Source organism: Python bivittatus, unplaced genomic scaffold (assembly GCF_059951505.1).
Source record: "Python bivittatus isolate LINGU-HERP-01145 unplaced genomic scaffold, Pbiv_v1 ctg000180_np1212, whole genome shotgun sequence".
NCBI classification, from domain to species: Eukaryota; Metazoa; Chordata; class Lepidosauria; order Squamata; family Pythonidae; genus Python; species Python bivittatus.
In genome coordinates, this window is record NW_028277047.1 from 3,210,728 (window position 1) to 3,230,470 (window position 19,743).

At 49.6% G+C, this 19,743-nt stretch overlaps 2 protein-coding genes across 10 annotated transcripts in view; one reads left to right on the forward strand and one right to left on the reverse strand.

Moving 5' to 3' along the window:
* On the reverse strand, positions 1-16,828 carry PKLR (pyruvate kinase L/R). 8 transcript variants are annotated; one of them, XM_025171506.2, is made up of 11 exons: positions 16,683-16,828; positions 13,692-13,868; positions 13,337-13,428; positions 12,406-12,537; positions 11,501-11,687; positions 10,497-10,767; positions 8,964-9,114; positions 7,809-7,961; positions 7,441-7,607; positions 6,869-7,050; positions 1-5,886 (listed from the first exon to the last, which is right to left on the reverse strand). In XM_025171506.2, the coding sequence occupies exons 2-11, from the start codon at positions 13,843-13,845 to the stop codon at positions 5,780-5,782; spliced, it is 1,596 nt and encodes a 531-aa protein (XP_025027274.1). In that variant the 5' UTR covers positions 13,846-13,868; positions 16,683-16,828; the 3' UTR covers positions 1-5,779. The 8 variants fall into 8 exon arrangements, with proteins under 8 accessions (XP_025027274.1, XP_025027275.1, XP_007435824.1 ...); XM_025171507.2 differs by having other exon boundaries at positions 16,687-16,826; XM_007435762.4 differs by having other exon boundaries at positions 13,692-13,871; positions 16,683-16,809.
* FDPS (farnesyl diphosphate synthase) overlaps positions 14,230-19,743 on the forward strand; it is a 15,151-nt gene continuing 9,637 nt past the window's right edge. The window contains exons 1-3 of one of the 2 annotated variants that reach the window (XM_025171510.2): positions 14,230-14,326; positions 18,068-18,252; positions 19,044-19,135. The gene's annotated coding sequence lies outside the window, so the exon portion shown is untranslated. Of the gene's footprint in view, positions 14,327-18,067; positions 18,253-19,043; positions 19,136-19,743 lie in introns of those variants that run through there. The other variant, XM_088137288.1, reaches the window with a different exon arrangement.

Below are 19,743 nucleotides of genomic sequence, written 5' to 3' on the forward strand. Positions count from 1 at the left end.
TCTGTCACCAGAAGGAATTTATTGGAACAAGGAAGGTCCGTGCGTTTGAGCAAACAATGTCACAGCGTCTGCTGTAAACCGATAGTTCTCCAATGATGTTCCACCACCGCTCCATCTTGTGCGAGGCCGTTTAAAGCCCTCTTAATATACTGACCCCTTTGCTTTGCGGACTCGTTTCTAAGAGCACCAAGAGAAGCAGGATCTGATTTACCTCGGAGCCATGTTTACGGGCATCGTGCAATTTTGCAGGAGCGTTAACCATTCCGAAACGGGAAAAAGAATACGGCGTTTATTCTTAGATTAACCCCGCACCAGAGGAAGATGTGCTCCTTGGATAAGTCCAGCAGTCTTTCGTCTCCGACAACGGTCCCCCCTTTGACTCCTTCCTTTGAATTACGCCCCTGAGTTGTGAAACCCAAGGGAAGTTTACTTGTGTTTTGAAGCATATTAGAACGAGTTGTCCATCTGCTATCGTTTGGTGGGTTTAGCCCTGGTGCAAGTTGGTCCATGCCATGAACTACAGTATGGGCTGTTGAAGGAGAAGTCCAAGATATCCCTGTGAGTGGTCCCACCCTTATTCCTGTCCACTTCTATCCTGGGGGAGCTTTTCCAAGATGCCCTCACCAGCCATGAAGGGTCATACTAGAGTAGCAGAGTGTCTAATTCGCCCTCCTTGTGCCTAAACACTGTCAGGGTTGGTCAGTCCTTCAAAACCACCTGCACCTGATCTCCCTCCTCGTCAGGAGGGGCGTCCCAGAGACCCCTCCGTGACCCAGCCGTCCTCTCCAGGAACCGTAGTTCGTGATGTGCATTCCGTGTGGGCTTTTGCCCAAGCAGCCAAATTTGGTGTGACCAATGTTGCTTTCTGATCCAGCCAAGTTACCGATTTAGGGTAGAGTAGCTGCCTGGAACTTTTTCGACTTCTCTCTGATTTTGTTTTCCTCTCGTAGCGAGCTCCACTGCCAATCTTACCCCTCGCGCTGTAAAATGCTTTTCACTTTAGTACTTGGTGCTGTCAGGGAGGGCGGTTTCAAGTCAGGAAGGGCCAGGAGGCACGTGGCGGCGTGGGCCTGTCTTCTCCAGCCGGGGGAAGGAGAGGGAAGGGACCTTTGGCGTCTTCTCCAGCAGGACCAGCCCCTTCCTTTCCAGATTGCGGTTAGAAAAGACGACCGTCTGGAGACACGCTAGGCACCTCCCGTGCGTCTTGGGCAAGTCGCGGTGCTTCTCTTGCTGCTCAGGGACGCTGTCCCTGCTAGGTGGGTCTCCACCAGCTTGGACCAGCCTAGCAGACACCTTTGTGCTGTGCACCGCAGCGGGAGCAACATGAACTGGCTTCCTGGCCCTTTATTCTCCAGCCCTTAGTCTCCTCTGGTAGGAGTGCCCAGTTTAATCGTGTAGGTTCAAAACATTCCAAAAGTTCTTGTTTACACTTGATCTGGTAGAGCCATCTGTAGCTGCTGTTCCCCATAGATACGCATTTGGGGGGGGGAGAAAGGGGTGCCTCCCTTTTGTGTCAGTGGGCCTAGGGTGCAATAGAGTGTGGTGGTGTCCTCATTTGGATCACGTTAAGGATAACGTCCATCCGTAAGAGCGGGAGATTGAAAACTCCCTCTGGTTCGCCTTCGAAGCCCTACAGGGAGTCCCCACAGAGCTTCCTCCTGGGGGGGTTTCTTGTTATGGGGAAGCTCGCTGGGGGGCCCAATAAGCACCTTTATCCAATGGATCATAAGGGAGCTCCAAAGGGGAAGGATCCATTGTGGGCACGCCCTGGTGAGTCGGCCCTTCTGAGCTTGAGTGTATGTGTGCATTGGCGTGCCCTTCTCCGTGGCATGAGCTGTGCGTGCCTGCGTCTGGATGTGTGTGCAATCTAGGCACCAAAGACCATGATGAGTTCACCACCTTTGCACTCCGCGTCGCTCGGTGTACGGAGCTTGTAGGTTTCATATCACGAGAACATTTTAAATGTTTGGTTTGGTTTTGGTTTTTTTTAAATTAAGTTCAATTTAGTTCGGTCATTGTACCTAAGAGTTTTCAATAATAAAGAGAGACTCGAAAGCCTGGCTTCTGCGTGTTTGTCGACAGCCAAAGTGGATGACGGGACTGTAGTGAGGCCCGCTATGTCTTCGTAGTCAAGAACTATGTAAAAAAGAGGAATATGTTCTGAAATTGTCCCCTTTTTGGTGGGGTGGAGTCATGAAACTCCTAGTAGTGTTTCTCAACCTTGGCAACTTTTGTGTAGACTTCAACTCCCAGAATTCCCAGCCAGCATGCTTTAAGATGGGTGGAGTTCAACTCCCAGAATTCCCCAGCCAGCCATGCTGGCTGGGGAATTCTGGGAGTTGAACTCCACATGTCTTAAAGTTGCCAAGGTTGAGAAACATTGTACTAGTATGAGGACATGTCATAACAGTTTGATTTCAGTTTGAGGTCTCAAGAAATGAAAGTGTAAATCACTCATGAAAGTCAAGGAACCCAGTGAAAAAAGGGTCTAAGATTAACTGTAAAGAAGACCAAGCTAATGACTACAGGTACAGAAACCAGGTTTAGAACTGACAAGACATTGAAATAGTGGAGAGCTTCTGGCTCTTAGGGTCAACCATCAACAATCAAGGAACCAGCAGTCAAGAACCAACACCACTGGGTAGAGTAGCAGTGAAGGTCTTGGAAAAGAGATTCAAGCACCTACAAAGCTCAGAAGACCTCAGGGGGTGGTTTCCACTGTGTGTGGCGCTCCGTGGAAGCAGAAGTTGGACGTGGAAAAGCGTTGCGGCTTTTGAACATTGGGGTTGGAGAAGACTCCTGAGAAGACCATGGACAGCCAAGAAAAACAAGCCAATGAATTTTTGAACAAATCAACCCACTCAAGGCATAAATGACCAGGCTCAAATTATCATACTTGGAGGGAGGGAGGGAGGAAAAGATAGATGGGAGAGAGGGAGGAAGGAAGGAAAAGATGGGAGGGAGGAAGGGAGGGGGAGGGAGGGAGGGGGAGGGAGAGAAGGAAGGAAGGAAGGAAGGAAGGAAGGAAGGAAGGAAGGAAGGAAGGAAGGAAGGAAGGAAGGAAGGAAGGAAGGAAGGAAGGAAGGAAGGAAGGAAGAAAAAGAAAGAAAGAAAGAAAGAAAGAAAGAAAGAAAGAAAGAAAGAAAGAAAGAAAGAAAGAAAGAAGCAGAGGAATGCAGGAAGGCAAGCGAAGCAGAGAGAGGGAGGATCAACTCCTGGATGAAGAGAAGAGGCAAGCAGATCACCCCCTTTGAAAAAGAGGCCTTTTCTCCCCAGCTCTTTCCCACCTCTTCTCCCGCTCCAGCAAGCCAACGGGGCCTCCCTTCTTTCCTAATAGTTTAATGCCCAGCATCTGCCTTTCCCTTTTTAATCCATCCGCGGCTGGAGAGCAGCCACGAGGAAATGACTTTCCGCATTAAGGTGATGGCTTCAAGGTCAGGCAAGGAATGGAGCAGACAGCCCCCCCAGGCTTTCATCGGCTGCTCTCCAGCTGTTTTCCTGCAGCCCTTCGCCATCTCACGCTCCGCTCTCCAAGGACCCAGCCCTGGCCCACCAGAAGAGCAGAAAATACCTTCTTCCGCCCCCACCCCTCAATAAAATACATGCATAAAAGGAGCAGAAGCTGGATTCTCTGCCCGGGAGAAGAATGTGTTGGTTGCATCTGCACTCTGCGCTAACTCTGGTTAGCAAACCTGGTTAGTTTGTTTGGGGCTCAGGGTGCTGTTGTATTAAAGTTGGGCTGATGCTCATCCCTGCAAAGTCAGTCCCGTTAAACCAGGGTTTCTCAACCTCTGCAAGTTTAAGATGTGTGGACTTCAACTCCCAGAATTCCCCAGCCAGCATAGCTGGCTGGGGAATTCTGGGAGTTGGTCCACACATCTTAAAGTTGAGAAACACTGTATTAAACCTGACCAAGCTGTTCTGCTAGCTGCTGTCCCCAAAAGTTGCTTTTTTCTTACCCCCCCCTTTTTTTTTTTTTTTGCAAATGGACACCTTTTTGATTTTTTAACCTGCAGGTTTGGGACAAGACACCTTGAGAAACAGGTTTCAGGGGTTCAACGGTTAGGTTGGATTCCGTTTTGGAAAATCACACCCTTCTGCTCAGGAAGCAACGTGTCTTTTTATGTTCCCGGCAGTCCTTCAAAAACAAACCCCTTGCCCCACTTGTAATGCGGTTCATACTTCACACGGCCCTGCTTCTTCCCTTCAAGCAAAGGTTCTTCAAATGGGAAGAAACGCACTGGATTGACCGTGGAAAACCATGAAAATCGGGATCGGCGACAACCCAGTGCAGCATTCCAGTTCCAGGGCTTCCAAGCAGCCAGCCGGGCCCAATTCCAGACTACTGTGTTCCAGCCCAGGTTTTCAGTGGCTGTCCAAACTGAAAATTCCCATTAAAAAAGAAAAAAAGATGTAGCCTGGGTAGAAAGTGGGTTCCCACTAGATTGTTCCCTTAGCTTTTTTTTCCCCCCCTCCTTCCCAAGAATTTTTTCAGTCCATCAGCATCATTCAACCTCTTCTCAAGGACCAATCGCCAAGCTGAATTCCATATGGAGTGGTCACTCCAAAGGTACGAAAAGACGCAGTCCACCTTTGTCAGGTTCAGATCGCTACTTGAAAGCTATTTTTTCCCCTGCCCTTAAGGGTCTTTGCAGGTCTTGGTGTTTTTATCCCCCCATCCCTCCCCTTGGGTTTCTGAATGGGGCCAACAGTTCTGCCTGGCACACTGGGAGCCCTTGGCTGGGCTGAGCGGAGATTTAAAGCTGTGGATTAAAGTTGGTTCAGGGGGTTTATGGGCTCAGAGCAGATCAGGCAGGTTGGCCTTCAGCAGAGGGACGGAAGGAGGGAAGGGCACAGGAAGGAGCAAGGAAAAGAAGGAAGAGGAGAGGAAGAAAAAAGGGAAGGAAGGGGAGGAGAAAGAAAAGGGAGGGAGGAAAGAAGGAAGGAAGGAGAGAGAGGGAGGGAGGAAGGAGGGAGGGAGGAAAGAAGGGAGGGAGGAAGGAAGGAGGGTGAGGGAGGGAGGGAGGGAGGGAGGGAGGAAAGAAGGAAGGAAGGAGAGGGAGGGAGGGAGGGAGGGAGAAAGGAGGGAGGGAGGGGGAAAAAAGGAAGGAAGGAAAGAAGGAAGGAAGGAAAGAGGGAGGAAGGAGACAGAGGGAGGGAGGGAAGGAGGAAGGAAGAAAAGAAAGGAGAGAGAGGGAGGAAAGAGACAGAGGGAAGGAAGGAAGGAAGGAAGGAAGGAAGGAAGGAAGGAAGGAAGGAAGGAAGGAAGGAAGGAAGGAAGGAAGGAAGGAGACGAAGGGAGGAGAGGAGAAGGAAGGAAAGAAGGAAGGAAAGAGAGGGAGGAAGGAGATGGAGGGAGGAGGGGGAGGGGGAGGGGGAGGGAAGAGAGAGGGAGGAAGGAAGGAAAGAAGGAAGGAAGGAAACAGAGGGAGGAGGGACAGAGGGGTGATCCTCCCTGCTGTGCAGCTAAGACCAGAAATCATTCTAAACTCCTTATCACAACCCGCGCCTGCCAGAGCTGCTCTGCTCTGCACCCAGCCCGCCCTTCCCAGAGCAAGCAGCCCCTCGGTACGTTTTGCCCTGGAGACAGATTGACGGACAAGGGTGCTTTCCACAAGCATCTTTAAGCAAGGGCTGAACCCTCTTGGGGCTTCCCAATCGGAGCTGCTGCGGGGGGCAAACGATGCAACTCAAGCACGCTGAGCACGGCCTTCAGCAACGGGAATAAAGCTGGAGTGGTTTGAGCCGCGAGCCTTGGCGCTCCTCCACGGCGCGATGGTCACGGCACCTGTTGCACTCTCATGATGTTGGTGAAGCCCGCCCCAGGCCTCCAGCCGGTCACAATGATCACCACGTCCTCCGAGTGCAGGAAGCCTCGCACTCGCCCTGCGATAGGGACAGAGAAAGGAGATTCAGACACGCCAGCCACAAATATGGAACGGGTGCCGTCGAGACAGCGTGACAAACTCTTCACGCAAGAATGCCGGGCAAAAAAAATTCTGGATTTGCATCATTCCCCCAGGTGGTCTTGATCAATCCATCAATTAGCTGGTTGAGCGAATCCAGACAATGTGTGTGACTCGTGCCCGGCTGCCAGTGCGCATGCTCTTGAAAGCTCCGCTAGGAGCTTTTCCTCCTTTTAGGAGGCTTTGAAATCTGCCTCTCCTCCACCCTGGGAGAAAAGAGAGGGCCTTCCCCACGGCAGCCCCAGACTCTGGAACTCCCTGCCTACGGAACAGCCATCTCGGCCCCTCTAGCAGCCAGCAAAGACAGGTGGATTTAAGCCGCTTTGCATTCGTTTCTCAGAGGAAGATTAAAAAAAAAGGGGGGGGGGGTTCCAGGTTTCCTCTGACTTTCTATTGCTGGATTAGTTAAAACAAGAATAAATTATTTTGTTTTAAAAGGTTTCATTTATTTGTGTATTAGACATATAACTCACTGTAGGAAGAAGGAAGGAAGGAAGGAAGGAAGGAAGGAAGGAAGGAAGGAAGGAAGGAAGGAAGGAAGGAAGGAAGGAAGGAAGGAAGGAAGGAAGGAAGGAAGGGAGGGAGGGAGGGAGGGAGGGAGGGAGGGAAAGATAGACCAGATAGATAGATAGATAGATAAAAGTTAGAATAATCCATGGGATTCATATTGGGTGAACGCGTGTCCCCTCTTAAGTCCTTCAAAACAGGAGATGAGTTAGAGGACCCTGCTTTCCATGAAGCGTATTATGCATTTAATATCTGCTGGAGAAGCATGTTAATTCAACAGGTGGTTGAAAGGGCTGTACCAGTGGGATATCAGCCAGCCACAGAATTAATAAAAGGCCCAACAGTCTCTGAGGGCAGAAATCGTTCCTGGAAAGAGCAAAGCTCTACCAACTCACCCATCTCGATCCCAAACTGCACCCGGCGGTCGACATCTTCCGCCCAGACGTCCTGCTTAGCGCCGTGCCACATGACCGGGAAAACACCGCGGCTCAGGTGAGTCTGGCGGGCCACCTGTTCATTACGGGTCACAGCGATAATGAGAGCCCGGGGCCGGTAGCGGGAGAGGATCTGGGCAGACCTGAACCGGGGGAAGATGCAGAGGGGAAGTGAAACGGAATCACTGCGGCCAAATTTGTGGGCAATTCGAACCCGGGACTTTGTAGCTGCCTTCTTGCTGGCTCAGTGTATGGATGGGAAAACGGGGGTGCTGGAAGGGGTCTTGGGCACCAACCACCAAACCGACGCGACGGGAGCACGCCGTGCACCCGCAACCAGAAGTATCCTGGACGTCAGGGAGGAACCTGGATGGCATCTTCGCCACCCCACGACGACAGCCACTTCTATCGACCCGCAAATGCTCGCCTCCATCACGGCAGCCACCTTGTGCGGCTGCCAGCCGTCCAGCGGGTCCCCCCACCCCGGTCCGGCAAGCAGGAGACCCTATCTTTGGCTCGCCGACTCTTCTCACCTGCCCGATGTGGTGAGGACGATAATGGCAGCGGCACAACATTTGAATGAGGCCTCCACCGCGCCGATGGCGGTCACCTCGGTCGGATCTTGGCTCAGGGGCGTCAGGCGACGTAACTCCTGGAAGAGCTGCTGGTGGTACATCGCGGCCTCAGCCTCTCGGGCGATCTGCGCGCAAGGAGAGGAAGACAAGGAGTCTTGTCTCCTTGCCATCATGGGTCTGCACAGTGTCTAAGACTCCTGCGTTCCTAGGCCCCACTTTTGTTTTCCTCTTCCCCCCTCCTCCCTTCTTCCTCTTCTGTCATGGCGATGCTCCTACCCACGTGTTGGAAGTTGGCTTCCGATTCCAAACGGGAAGGGCTGCCTTACCGCATGCTGCATTCGCACAGCCTCCACCACGTAGGCCCCCTTGGCCGTCTCCCCAGACAGCATGATGCAGTCAGCCCCATCCAAAACCGCGTTGGCCACGTCGCTGCTTTCCGCCCTTGTGGGACGGGGTTTCTTGATCATGCTGTCCAACATCTGGCGAAAGAAGTGGTCTGTCGGCTCCTCAAGGGCAGGGACCTCTCGTGCAACTCCTTGGGGTCAGAGTTGGGGGGGGTCTCCCTACACCAAGGGGCAGTAAGAGAACCCAACTCACCTCAACCCAACGCCTTTCACCGTTATTTGCAGGAGCAATTGGAGACCATGATCGCTATTCGCCTCCAATCATTTCTACTCGCCCCAGGAGATCGGACACAGAGGCCATCCCTTCTATGAAGCAGCCTCACCTGGTGGGACCCAGGCAGTGTTTGTCACAGCACCTACCCTAAGGACCAGCATTCCCCCCAAGGTTTGGAGGGCCTCGATCCTGCTGGCCTTCGGTGAGATCCCCAGAACGTAGCATTGCCCCACACCAGAGCACGGGAGGAACCCATCCCAAATGAAAGGTTTTTGAATAGACTACAGTAATCATGTTTCCCAACCTTGGCACCTTTAAGGTGTGCGGACTTCAACTCCCAGAATTCTGGACTTCAGCTCCCAGAATTCCCCAGCCAGCTTGCTGGGAGCCGAAGTCCAGAATTCTGGGAGTTGAAGTCCGCACATCTTAAACGTGCCAAGGCTGAGAAACGCTAGATTTTACAACGGCTGGCCTTGTTTATTCGATTATCTTCCTACTTTGTTATTTTATGTTTCCATTCCAGATGCTGGCTGGTTTTTTTAAGTTCCTTTGTTTTATTCTTCTTCTATCCAACCGCAAGCCCTCCAGAGTGGCTTTTGGAAATCAGAAGACCATAAATATTCAATCAATCAATCGATCAATTTTATTTCGGTCATAGACCAGCGTATGACCATAAATATTCCTTTATTCAAAGGAATAAAGAGCCAAATGACCAAACGGCCTACTTAAGCCATTATCCAGTAAACCATTTCTGCCAGAAAGCCAGCCAACTTCCGTTGGACGATCTCTAGTGGACAAGAACATGTGGCAGGTTGTTCCACTCATACAGACTGAAGGATCCTAACCCTTCAGGTGCAGTTTACCTGCGTGGCGCAGATCACGGGTTTCCCCGCACGGTTGCAACGGCCGATCATCATCTTCTGAGCCAGAAAAACCTTCTCCGCGGGGATTTCGATCCCCAGGTCACCGCGAGCCACCATGATGCCGTCACTGGCTTCCAGGATCTCATCAAACCTCAAGGCGAGAACAAAAGTTACAGCCCAGCCCAGCCCAGCCTGCTGACTTGGTGACAGGAGGAAGGTTACCCTGCAAGGAGAAATCTAGCCTCTCTAGAATTAGACCAGACGAAGAATTAAGCCAGGCTTCCAGGCTTTGGACAATTAATCCCATCAGCTCCATCTGGTGGGGTCAGTGGCAAGTGGTTTTGGGAGTTGTAGTCCAAAGTATCCAGTCTTAGATTAAATTCTATGGGCTAGGCTAGATTTTGGGGCTGTTTTACACTGAGAGCCACATGTTCTCTGTGAATGTTATGCCAGGGGTTACACTCCCAAAAGTTGGAAGAGGAGGGACAAAAATGAACAAAAACTTCAACTGGATTGAATTTAATTAAAATTAAAATTCAGTGCAGTCCACGTGGCACCTGCTTAACAATCCCCCTCTTTTTTTCTGGAATAGGAAACATTACAAAAGGAAGGTTGGAGCGAGGGGAGAAGTTGCCCTTAATTTGGGGGATAACGGCAAGTTGTACAATCCTGATATATAAGCAAATTGCTTCTTAGTTAGACCGTCGATGGATCAAGGCAATTATGACAATTCGTCGATCAGCCATGTTTTTCAACCTTGGCCGTTTTAGGAGGTGTGGACTTCAACTCCCAGAATTCCCCAGCTGACTGCGGAATTCTGGGAGTTGAAGTCCACATGCCCAAAGTTGCCATGGTTGAAAAACACTGCATTACAGGGTCGCCATATCTGGCCTGCAGTACTCTCAATCAACACTAGGGGGGTAAGAAATAATTTGTGTTCCTTTGCTGCCCTCTAGTGGATGTGTGATGTTCTGCAGCCTGGACTTAGCCTTATAGATGGATTCCGAGGGTCTTAAAAGCAAGGCTCTTTTCGAGCCGCAATGCCCTTCGGTGACGGTTCTCCATAAAAGAGGGTTGAGGAAGGTTCAACCTCTGAGCCTAGCAAACTGCTCTTGCTACGCATCGTGATGGTCCCAGCATGGATGTGTCAGGAAGGATCCATCTGGAAAAGGATAAGGCAGGCCGAGAAGAGAGACGCCCGTGTTTCTTTCTCATTTGGTAAAAGACCTGTAACGGTATGTGGGAATGACCTCGGGAGGCAGGAGGAAGAGCTGCAGACTAGGCAACGGTTAGATAAGCGTCAGCTGAGCCTACAGAAGGAATGGGGGTGTGGTAAACGTCTCAGAAGGGACCCTCCCTAGTTTCTTGGGCTGTAAAGGTGGGGAGGGAGATAGACTTTCAGATTTGCAAGCTTCTGTTACTGTCACCGTACAATAAAGTAGAATGAGTTCATCTGGGCGTGCTTCCTGTCTGGACTACCTCGCAAGGCTGACAGGACCCAAATCAGACCCCAAAGAAGCATCTGAAGACTACCTTTTGACCCCCTCGTGGTTTTCGATTTTGCTGATGATTTTGATGTTGCGGCCGCGCTCCCCCAGCACCTGCCGGATCGCGGCCACGTCGCCGGCCTTGCGGATGAAGGAGGCGAACACGATGTCAACCCCCTGCTCCACGCCAAACTCCAGGTCCCGTTTGTCCTGCTGCGACAGCGCCGGCAGGTCCACTTTAGCCCCCGGCAAGTTGACTCCCTTCCGGCTACAGAGCATCCCGCCGTTCTCCACCTCGACGACACAACTATTGGGGCCTAGCGGTTTGTACACAGACCAGGGTGGGGTGGGGGACACAAGATGGAGAATCAAGATTTCGACTGGCGAGGATAGATGTCTTTTTGGATGTCACTCCCCCAAAAGATCCATTTGGAGGCCCCATATTTCCCTGGGATTGCACAGCTAGACATGAGCCCCCAGGAAAAGATGCTGTTTCTTTAAGACGGTGCAAACAGTGCGGCGCGTGTGGCTAAATCCATCACAAGTTCAGGCAGCAAAGCAGGCCAAACCGTGGCAAGCTCCGCCCCATGACCTCACCAAGCCCCTCCTTTATATGGCTGTGTTGCGACACCGCGGCAAGGCGGGGCTTTGCATAATGAGGTCACTCCACACGGTCAAGTGCCCCAAAAGCGCCTCTTGCTCCTTGCTTGCCGACGAAAAACAGGGCAGCCAGCCCAGCCGGCTTGTTTTCTGCTGGTAATTGTTAATATTGGCCAAGAGCGGGCCTGTTTTTTGCCGGCAAGCGATAACGAAAGCGAATCCCGAAAAAGAATATCCTGGGAATCAAGTTACCTCCACTGGCTTCAACTGGCAAATGTGTGGATTCTGATAGCAAAGTGTAGGGAATATTTATTCAGGATAGCAAATTTATAGGATGTTGTTCAGAATATGGGACTCCCTGACGGTCTAAGGAGAGGAAGAGATCCTTCACGCAGAGGTGGGCAGGATGGGGTGGGCGAGAGATCCAGCCTAAAATGGGAAAACACTTACGGAGTTCCTTGACCAGTAAGGAGATGAGCCCATCGTCAATGAAGATCCGCCCGCCAACGTTAACCACTTTAGGTAAATTGGCGTAATCCATCCAAATAGTGTGCGAATCACATTTCTCCCGGAACGCCGGATCGGTGGTCACAATCAAGTGGGATCCTTTAACCAGTTCTACTTCTTTGTCCTCACCCTGGAGAAAGATCACGAGCCAAATGCAAGGAAGCGTTATTCCCCTCAATACAGGTAGTCCTTGCTTAACAACACTAACTGGGACCAGAAACTGTCGTTAAGCAATGCAGTCATAAATCGAAAAACCACATGACCGTGCTGCTTAGCATTGGTCGTTCTGGCAGTCCCGGCGGCCATCATTAAGTGAGGACCATGTGGGTTGTTAAACGAGGGCCTCACATGACCACGACTTGCAACTTCCTGCCAGCTTCCCCATTGACTTTGCTTGTCGGAAGCAGGTAGGGAAGATTGCAAATCGTGATCACGTGACCGCAGGATCCTGCGACAGCTGGAAGTGTGAGGACCGGTCATAACTACCACTCATTCAGCGCTGTCGTAAGTTTGAATCGTTGCTGAACAAGTGGTCGTTGAACGAGGACCTGTATTTTATTGGCTATTGAGTCATTGCTTCAATCGAGGTGAGCTGCATGGACACATTTCACGGATCACAAACATCTGCTTGATTTGCAGATTTTTTGTTTTACGTTTAAATATAACAAATCTGCTGAATTCACCCAGTGCCCAACTAGATAAAGCATTTTTTTCTTCCGGTTCTCTTGTTTTCAGTGAAGCTCCAAGGTAGAACTGTTGGAAGAACTGATAGAAACAGATGTGACTGGTTGGCAAAGATTTCTTTAACGGGGGAGAAGTTTCAGATTTATCCCTGGTACAGATCTTACCCCTTTAATCAAACCCGTCCGGATTTCAGGACCTTTGGTGTCCAGAGCGATGGCCACGGGCCGGTAGAAGAGAGGATTAGTGGCAAAGCTCTGGGTCGCTTCCCGGATATTTGCAATGGACTTTGCGTGGTACTGAAATGGAACGAAATTGAATCCAAGTTAGGAAGGGTCTGCACCCCTGAGTCCAGCTCCCTGCCTCCACTCCGCTACCAGCTTGCAAAGCAGTTGCTTTCGAGAAAGGTGCAAGCGATCGAAAAGCGAGCTGTGCATTCTCTCTCTGCCAGCCTTGCGAGGTAGTCCAGCCAAGAAGCACACCCAGAAGGACTAGCTCTACTTTCTCATAAGGTGACATCAACAGAATCGTGCAAGTCTGGAAGCCCATCTCTCCCCTCCCCGACTTTACACCCCAAGAAACTAGGGAGGGTCCCTTCTGAGATGTTTGCCACGCCCCCATTCCTTCTGCAGGCTCAGCTGCTGTTTATCCAACCATTGCCCTAGCTGAAGCTCTTCCCCCTGTCTCCCGAGGTCATCCCCACAGACCGTTGACCCTCTCTGAGTAAAATAAATGAAAGGGCCCTTAGTTGGGCTAGTTCCACAGTGGTGGGCATTTTAGAGATAGACTGCTCCTGGACATGGGGGCTCTGCTCCCGATTACTGGGGTTAGCGGCAGAAGAAGAACCACCACCAAGCCCTGCCTAATCCAGAGGGGAGCAGCAGATGCTCTCAGGCAAGATTGGGACGCAGAAACTCTCCTCCTTTGGCCTCGAAAGGTTATAGGCGGGGTGTAAATCCGATTGGGTTTTTTGCATTGTTGGGGGTTTGGCCTTCCCTGTCCCTCTGCTGGTCCTCAAGGGGCCCTGATTCCCCCCCCCCGGCTTTGGAAAGTGATGCCTCCCCCCCTTCCTCCCCTCTCCCCTTCCCTCCTTGGCACCTCGTGCGATCCATGCGAGAAGTTCAACCGTGCGATATTCATGCCGGCTTTGATCATTTCACGCAGCATCTGCACCGACTGCGAAGCGGGACCTGTAACGGGGGGAAAAGTGCGTTCTGGGGGCCTCCTCAGGGTCCCCTGCAAGGGGCAGAAGCAAATCCTCCAGGACGAGGCCCCAAAATTCAGTGGCATTTTTTTTCTCTCTCGGTTGATTTTGCCCAAAGTGGCTTCCTTGCAAAATTGGGCAGGGATCGAGGGATGGACGTGTGTGACCCTGTCCTTCACTGCCCATCCTGCCCCCCTTCCATTCCTCCCCCCTTCCCATAATGCACCCCGCATCAAAGCGATGCCTCACCAATGGTGCAGACGATACTGGTGCTCCGGGCGGTGATGGGCTCCGAGTCGATGTCCAGCAGGCAGAGGTGCTCCAAAAATGTGTCAGCCATGGAGGCGGGGAGCTGCTGGCGTTGGAAGAACGCCGTGCCCAGCTCCTGGGTGAGGGCAGCCATGTTGTGGGGCTGGTTCCCGGCACCTGCTGGCGGGGAAGCAAAAGACGGAGCCAGGCTCGCTTACCGAGCAACCCACTAATTAGGGCCAGGCCTCCTACTCAGTGCACAAGATCCTCCTTTCCATTCCACCCTCAGAAGCCATCGAAATGCCCGCCAACCCCTTTCCCCAGGCCCGGCTTGTGACACACCGTCCATCTTGCTCCTCCTGCCTTCCAAAGCTTTTTCCAGATTGCGCCTGGAAGTTCACCCTGACTCTCCTGGTTAAACAGTGACCAGCTAAGACCCAAGTTCACAGCCGCCGCGGCTCCAAGCCGGCCCCTCGCAAAAGAGCCTTTATTCCCCAGTTGCCCAGTCATGTTTATCCGAACAGTTGGCTTCCTCTGGCGGGCAGGGGCATTTCTCCTTTCCTCCTGCAGCACCAGGCAGCAGACACTGCGGGGGGTTCCCTCTCCCCCTTTTATCCTCACCAGGACCCTCTGAGGTAGGCCAGCCCACAGGGAACGCCTGGGGGGGTGCAACTTTCCTGATCCCTTCCTTTGATTTCCACGGGGAAGGAAAGGAAGAAAAATCTGGAGAAGGGAAGGGAATGGGGTGCAAAGGGGAAGAAACGAAAGGCGCAGGAAGAACAGGACAGGAAAAAGGAAAGGAAAGCAAGAGGTTATAATTTAGCAGAAGGGGCGGGGAGGGGGAAAGAAAGAAAGAAAGAAAGAGAGAGAGAGAGAGAAAGAGAAAGAAAGAGGGGGAGGGGAGGGGAGGGAGGGGGAAAGAAAGAAAGAAAGAAAGAAAGAAAGAAAGAAAGAAAGAAAGAAAGAAAGAAAGAAAGAGGGAGGGAGGGAGGGAGGGAGGGAGGGAGGGAAGAAAGAGAGAGAGGGAGGGAAGGAAGGAAGGAAGGAAGGAAGGAAGGAAGGAAGGAAGGAAGGAAGGAAGGAAGGAAGGAAGGAAGGAAGAGGGAGGGAGGGAGGGAAGGGGGAAGGAAGGTGAGAAAGAGAGAGAGGGAGGGAGGAATGAAGGAAGGGAAGGGGAAAGGGAAAGAAAAAGAAAATTAGAAAGGAGGAAGGGGGAAAGGGAGGGAGGGAGGAAAAGAGAAAAAAGAGGAGAAGGAAAAAGGAAAGGAAAACCCAAAGAAGGAGAAGGAAGAGAGGGAGAGAGAGAGAGAGAGAGGAAAGGAGAAAGCAAGAATTTTGAAACAAACCAACCTGGGTGAATTTCAAAAGAACCGTTTTGGCACAGAGTACCAAAATCGGCCACGTTACACACACCTTCCTCCCCTTGATTATTATATTACTGTAACCCCCCATCCCGCTTCTCCCGGCGTTCCACGCTTGCTTCAGTTCACTTTGCCCATTGCGGTGCAGACGGGTCACCTCCAGGCCCCCCACAACATCCAAGCTCCCTGCCTGCCCAACTTTGCAACCTCCTCCCGTTGCTGTGGGTCTGGGGCCCCCGAGGTGCCCCACTCCCAGGGTTCAATTCTCTTCTTGCCTTTTTTTTTTTTTTCAGAATAACAGTGCAAGAGTCAGAAAATCTGCTACAGTAATGTTCATATTGCAGCAAGCCTTTCCCCATTCCTTTTTAGGAGCCGAGGGGAGCCTTTTCCTGGGTTTTTCTCCCAGATCCGGGGTTGGGGGGACTCCATCTCAACTCCGTCTCAAAGTAGCATTACGGGAGGGTGACACTCATTCCCAAATCTCCAAGAAGTCGGTGTGTATTTTGCACTGATGGTGCCCCCAAAGCAGCCCCCGATTCCCATCAGAATCAGGAGAAGTTTGGTCAGCAAAGAATTTAAAAAAAGATCCTTTGTTGAAAGACTGGAAACCTTATATGGACTTTTTGTTGAAAGAAGAAAAAAGAATCAAACGGATGATCTGGGGATTAAAAAGGGCCGAAGAGGTTGGAGAAACATTTCAGATGATCATGATTGGACAGAAAGACGGGCGGAGGGCATCATTGTATGTTTTCCCTTTTCTATTTCTCATTTCCTGCCTTTGTTCTTGTTTGTTTTATGACACTGAAAAATTCTAATGAGAGAGAGAGAGAGAGAGGAAGGAAGGAAGGAAGGAAGGAAGGAAGGAAGGAAGGAAGGAAGGAAGGAAGGAAGGAAGGAAGGGAGGGAAGGAAGGAAGGAAGAAGGAAGGAAGGAGGGAGGGAGTGAGGGAGGGGGAGAGGGAGAAAGAAAGAAAGAAAGAAAGAAAGAAAGAAAGAAAGAAAGAAAGAAAGAAAGAAGGGAGGGAGGGAGGGAGGGAGGGAGGGAGGGAGGGAGGGAGGGGGAGAGGGAGAAAGAAAGAAAGAAAGAAAGAAAGAAAGAAAGAAAGAAAGAAAGAAAGAAAGAAAGAAAGAAAGAAAGGAGGGAGGGAGGGAGTGAGTGAGTGGAGTGAGTGAGTGAGTGAGTGAGTGAGTGAGTGAGTGAGTGAGTGAGTCAGGAGACTTAATGCCCAAGCAAACAGCTCCAGCTGAATTTCATGCAAGCTTTGGCCCAATTTCCCAACCTTTCTGGAAGGGATCCATGCAGATCTGAGGAATGATCTCTCTTTCTCTCCCCTGCAATATAGGAGGGAGCAAAACAAATCCCACACCAGCTTGAAGCTTGCACACAGCCTACTTGGTGCAAAGCTCACCCAACTGGTCTCTTGCTGCAAAGGTCAGAATAATCAGACCCACGCTGGGCGTTAGGATGCCCACACCCATCCCGTTTCGCAAGCGGAGCCATCAACCTTTGCTACCAGAGGCACAGGGGCTGGCGAGGGAACGCTCGGCTGGCCCGGGGACATCGATCCGAGCCCTCCCCTGCCCGCTGCCCGCGTGAGGGACAGCCTTGCCCCAAGATAAAGGAGTCATACAGGCCTGCTGGGGTCTCTTTTATTTTCTTTTTTCCTGCTTTCTCTGGACCGCCGTGAAGAGCAAGAAAAGCGGAAGGGACGGCTGTTGCAATTGCTCTAGGCCAGCCCCTTTCCCATGGAGATTTCCACCCCTGGCTCAAAACCTCACCACCACACCCAGCCAGAGCTGCCTGTTTCCTATCCAGAGCTCACACTCCTCCTTCAAAGCTGCAGTCAAGCAGCAGGACCCGCGGGTGCTTCTGTGTGGCACACAAGTTTTCCAAGATTATTGGCGGGGCGAGCTCCGGGCAGCGCCCTCAGATTGCAGGCCGTGCCTTTCCTGCCTTTGCAAACAGAGAACGTGCTGGATGGCACAGGCATCAAACAGCCCCAGAGTTCATCTTTGGCCGTGTTGCACAAACCCAGCCGTTCAATGAGAGCTGAGGCACGTGGTTGGCACACCCGGCTGACGGTGGTTTATTCCATAAACCGGGCTTTAACAAAGAAATGGTTTACTGGCCCATGAAAATCAGGCTGGCTTTCCGCGCAGCCTGAAAGTTTAGTTTTGAGTGTGTTTTCTGCTTCCCTTGAGAGGTGAGATGGCACTGCTCGTGGGCACATAATTCATAGAAATTAATGGAGAATTAATCTATTTCTTCTTATAACCTGAGGGGACTCTCAGTTTGCCTTTTATGGGAAGGAAGGGGAAGAGGAAGGGAATTTATTTATCATATAAATATGATAGATGATAGATAAATGGATGGATGGATGGATGGATGGATGGATGGATGGATAGATAGATAGATAGATAGATAGATAGATAGATAGATAGATAGATAGATAGATAGATAGATAGATAATGTTTGACAGAGGAGGAGAAGGAGGAGGCAAGAAAGGGTGAGCTAGAAACTTCAATCTGCATTATTATTTTATTGCAAATGCTTATCAGTCCCTTCTCATTTTGCAAAAGCATCTTATGCAAACTCTCTTCATCTTTACCAGAACAATTAAGCTGTGTCTCTTGACCGTGGCCTATAAAAACAGTTTATTTATAGACTGTATTCTTTCGTAGCCTAGTTTCTTGGGCGGGGGGGGGGGAAATAATACAGGACAACCCTGAAAAAGGTGCCTAAGGATTAAAAAACAAGAAGTGTTTATGTTCCCACTTTGCTTTACAAAGGGAAATTCCAGAGCCCAGCCAAGAAAAGAAGTAATTAAATCAAATCCATCTAAGGGCCAGCTTTCTGAAATAAAGGACTCTCTTCGTAATAAAGCACGTACGGTCGCCGTCCCTATAAACCCCAGTTACTTCGGTAGAAGCTGTACAGTGTTGGCATATATTTTGGTTTTCAGCAGCAGTATTTCTGCATTTTTTAATGCTACTTGGAACGTTCTTTGAATGCTAGAAATAGAACCGGAATCGTTGCGAAGTTTTCGGCGACGCCAAAGGTGCAGCTGGCCTCGTGTTTCTTCTTTAGCTTGGCTCTGGCACAGCTGGGGAGATTTATCCAGTTGGACGGCCGATGCTCCCTTTTCGGGATCTTCGAGCAAGCCGCTAGAGTCCAGATCACTTTTAGCTGCTTCCACGTCTGTATGTATCAATCTTTTATATTATATTTATATATAAATATATAATATTTATATATTTAATATATATTTATATTAATATATATACATATATTTAAATAAATATTTATTAAATATTAAATAAAAAATTAAATAAAAAATTAAATAAAATCAAATAAAAAATTAAATAAAAAATATTTAGATAAAAAATTAAATAAATATTTATAAAATATATAAATATATATATTTAATATATATATATATATATATATAAATATATATATTTAAATATAAACTTATATTTAAAGTTTGTCACCGCCTAGTCTCACTGTGTGGCTCCAAAGCTGCCGGCCAGAAAACTTTTCCATAAAAATAAAACGAGGTCCACACTGTCCTTTCGAACGGATAATTACAGACAGCCAATGCTGGTTCGAAATTCACCAGAAATACAACCGAACCCTGGAAACGAGAGCTGGGGTCCAGCTTGCTAGCTTCACGTTGTTTAACAGAGCGAGCAATTTTCTAGGGATCCACGCTGAACCATTTCTTAAAATCGCTATCGCTCACCCTATACCAGCTCATCGACAGGGAAGGAAGCAATTTATTTATTTATCAAAGCAAACCAGCAATAAAAGCCAGCATCATTCAAGAGCCTTGGCTTTTAAACCAGGCTGGTTAAAAATCAAAATGTTTTTTCGATTCCCCCCCATGGACAATTGGTTAAATAAGCAATATAGTCTTCATCGTCCTTCAGGCTTTTTAAGCTTCTCCATGACTACTGTTCCTATTTTTGTAATGACAAGCACCTTTCTATAGGCAGCCCAAAAAAGAGAAATGGAGCACATCGTTACTCATGGAAGATTGTCAATCCATTCATAAGATCGATCCCAACCCTTGATAAATACAAGGTAACTTTTGCTTCTTGAAAAAGCAGGATGTTTTTCCCCCTCCCAAGCACATTTCTATATGCAGGGAAAAAAACAAAAAATGAAATTGAACACTTTGTTACTAATGTAAGATAGTCAATTCACAAGATCTATCCTTTCCCACTCCTTGATCAATGCAAGGCGACTTCTGTTCCTTGGAAAAGCAGGATATTGTTAGAAGGTTGAGGTTAGAAGGTTGCTAGGCCTGCTTTTACTTCATATTATACAATATATAAAGATAAATGTTTAAACATCTAAATGTCTTAATATATAAAAATGTCTACATGCCCCAACCTTCTAACAATATTTTCCCCCTCCCAAGCCATTTACAAACAGCAGCACCTTCAGATCTTGAACAACAAGGATTCTGGGTCCTTTCCAACCAAGAATCCAGATTAATCATCGTTAGTTTGTTTAGCCTGGCTTGGATGTGACACTGAACAAGCAAGCAGGCTAGATAACACGGTTTGTTTCTGGCTTAGCAAAACATGGGAATCCACCTGAATTTAGCATAATATTCACTTAGCAAAAGAGGCCCCCGAGACATTCTAGTTTAGGGGTGGCCCATGGACAGTTTTGTACCCCAAAGG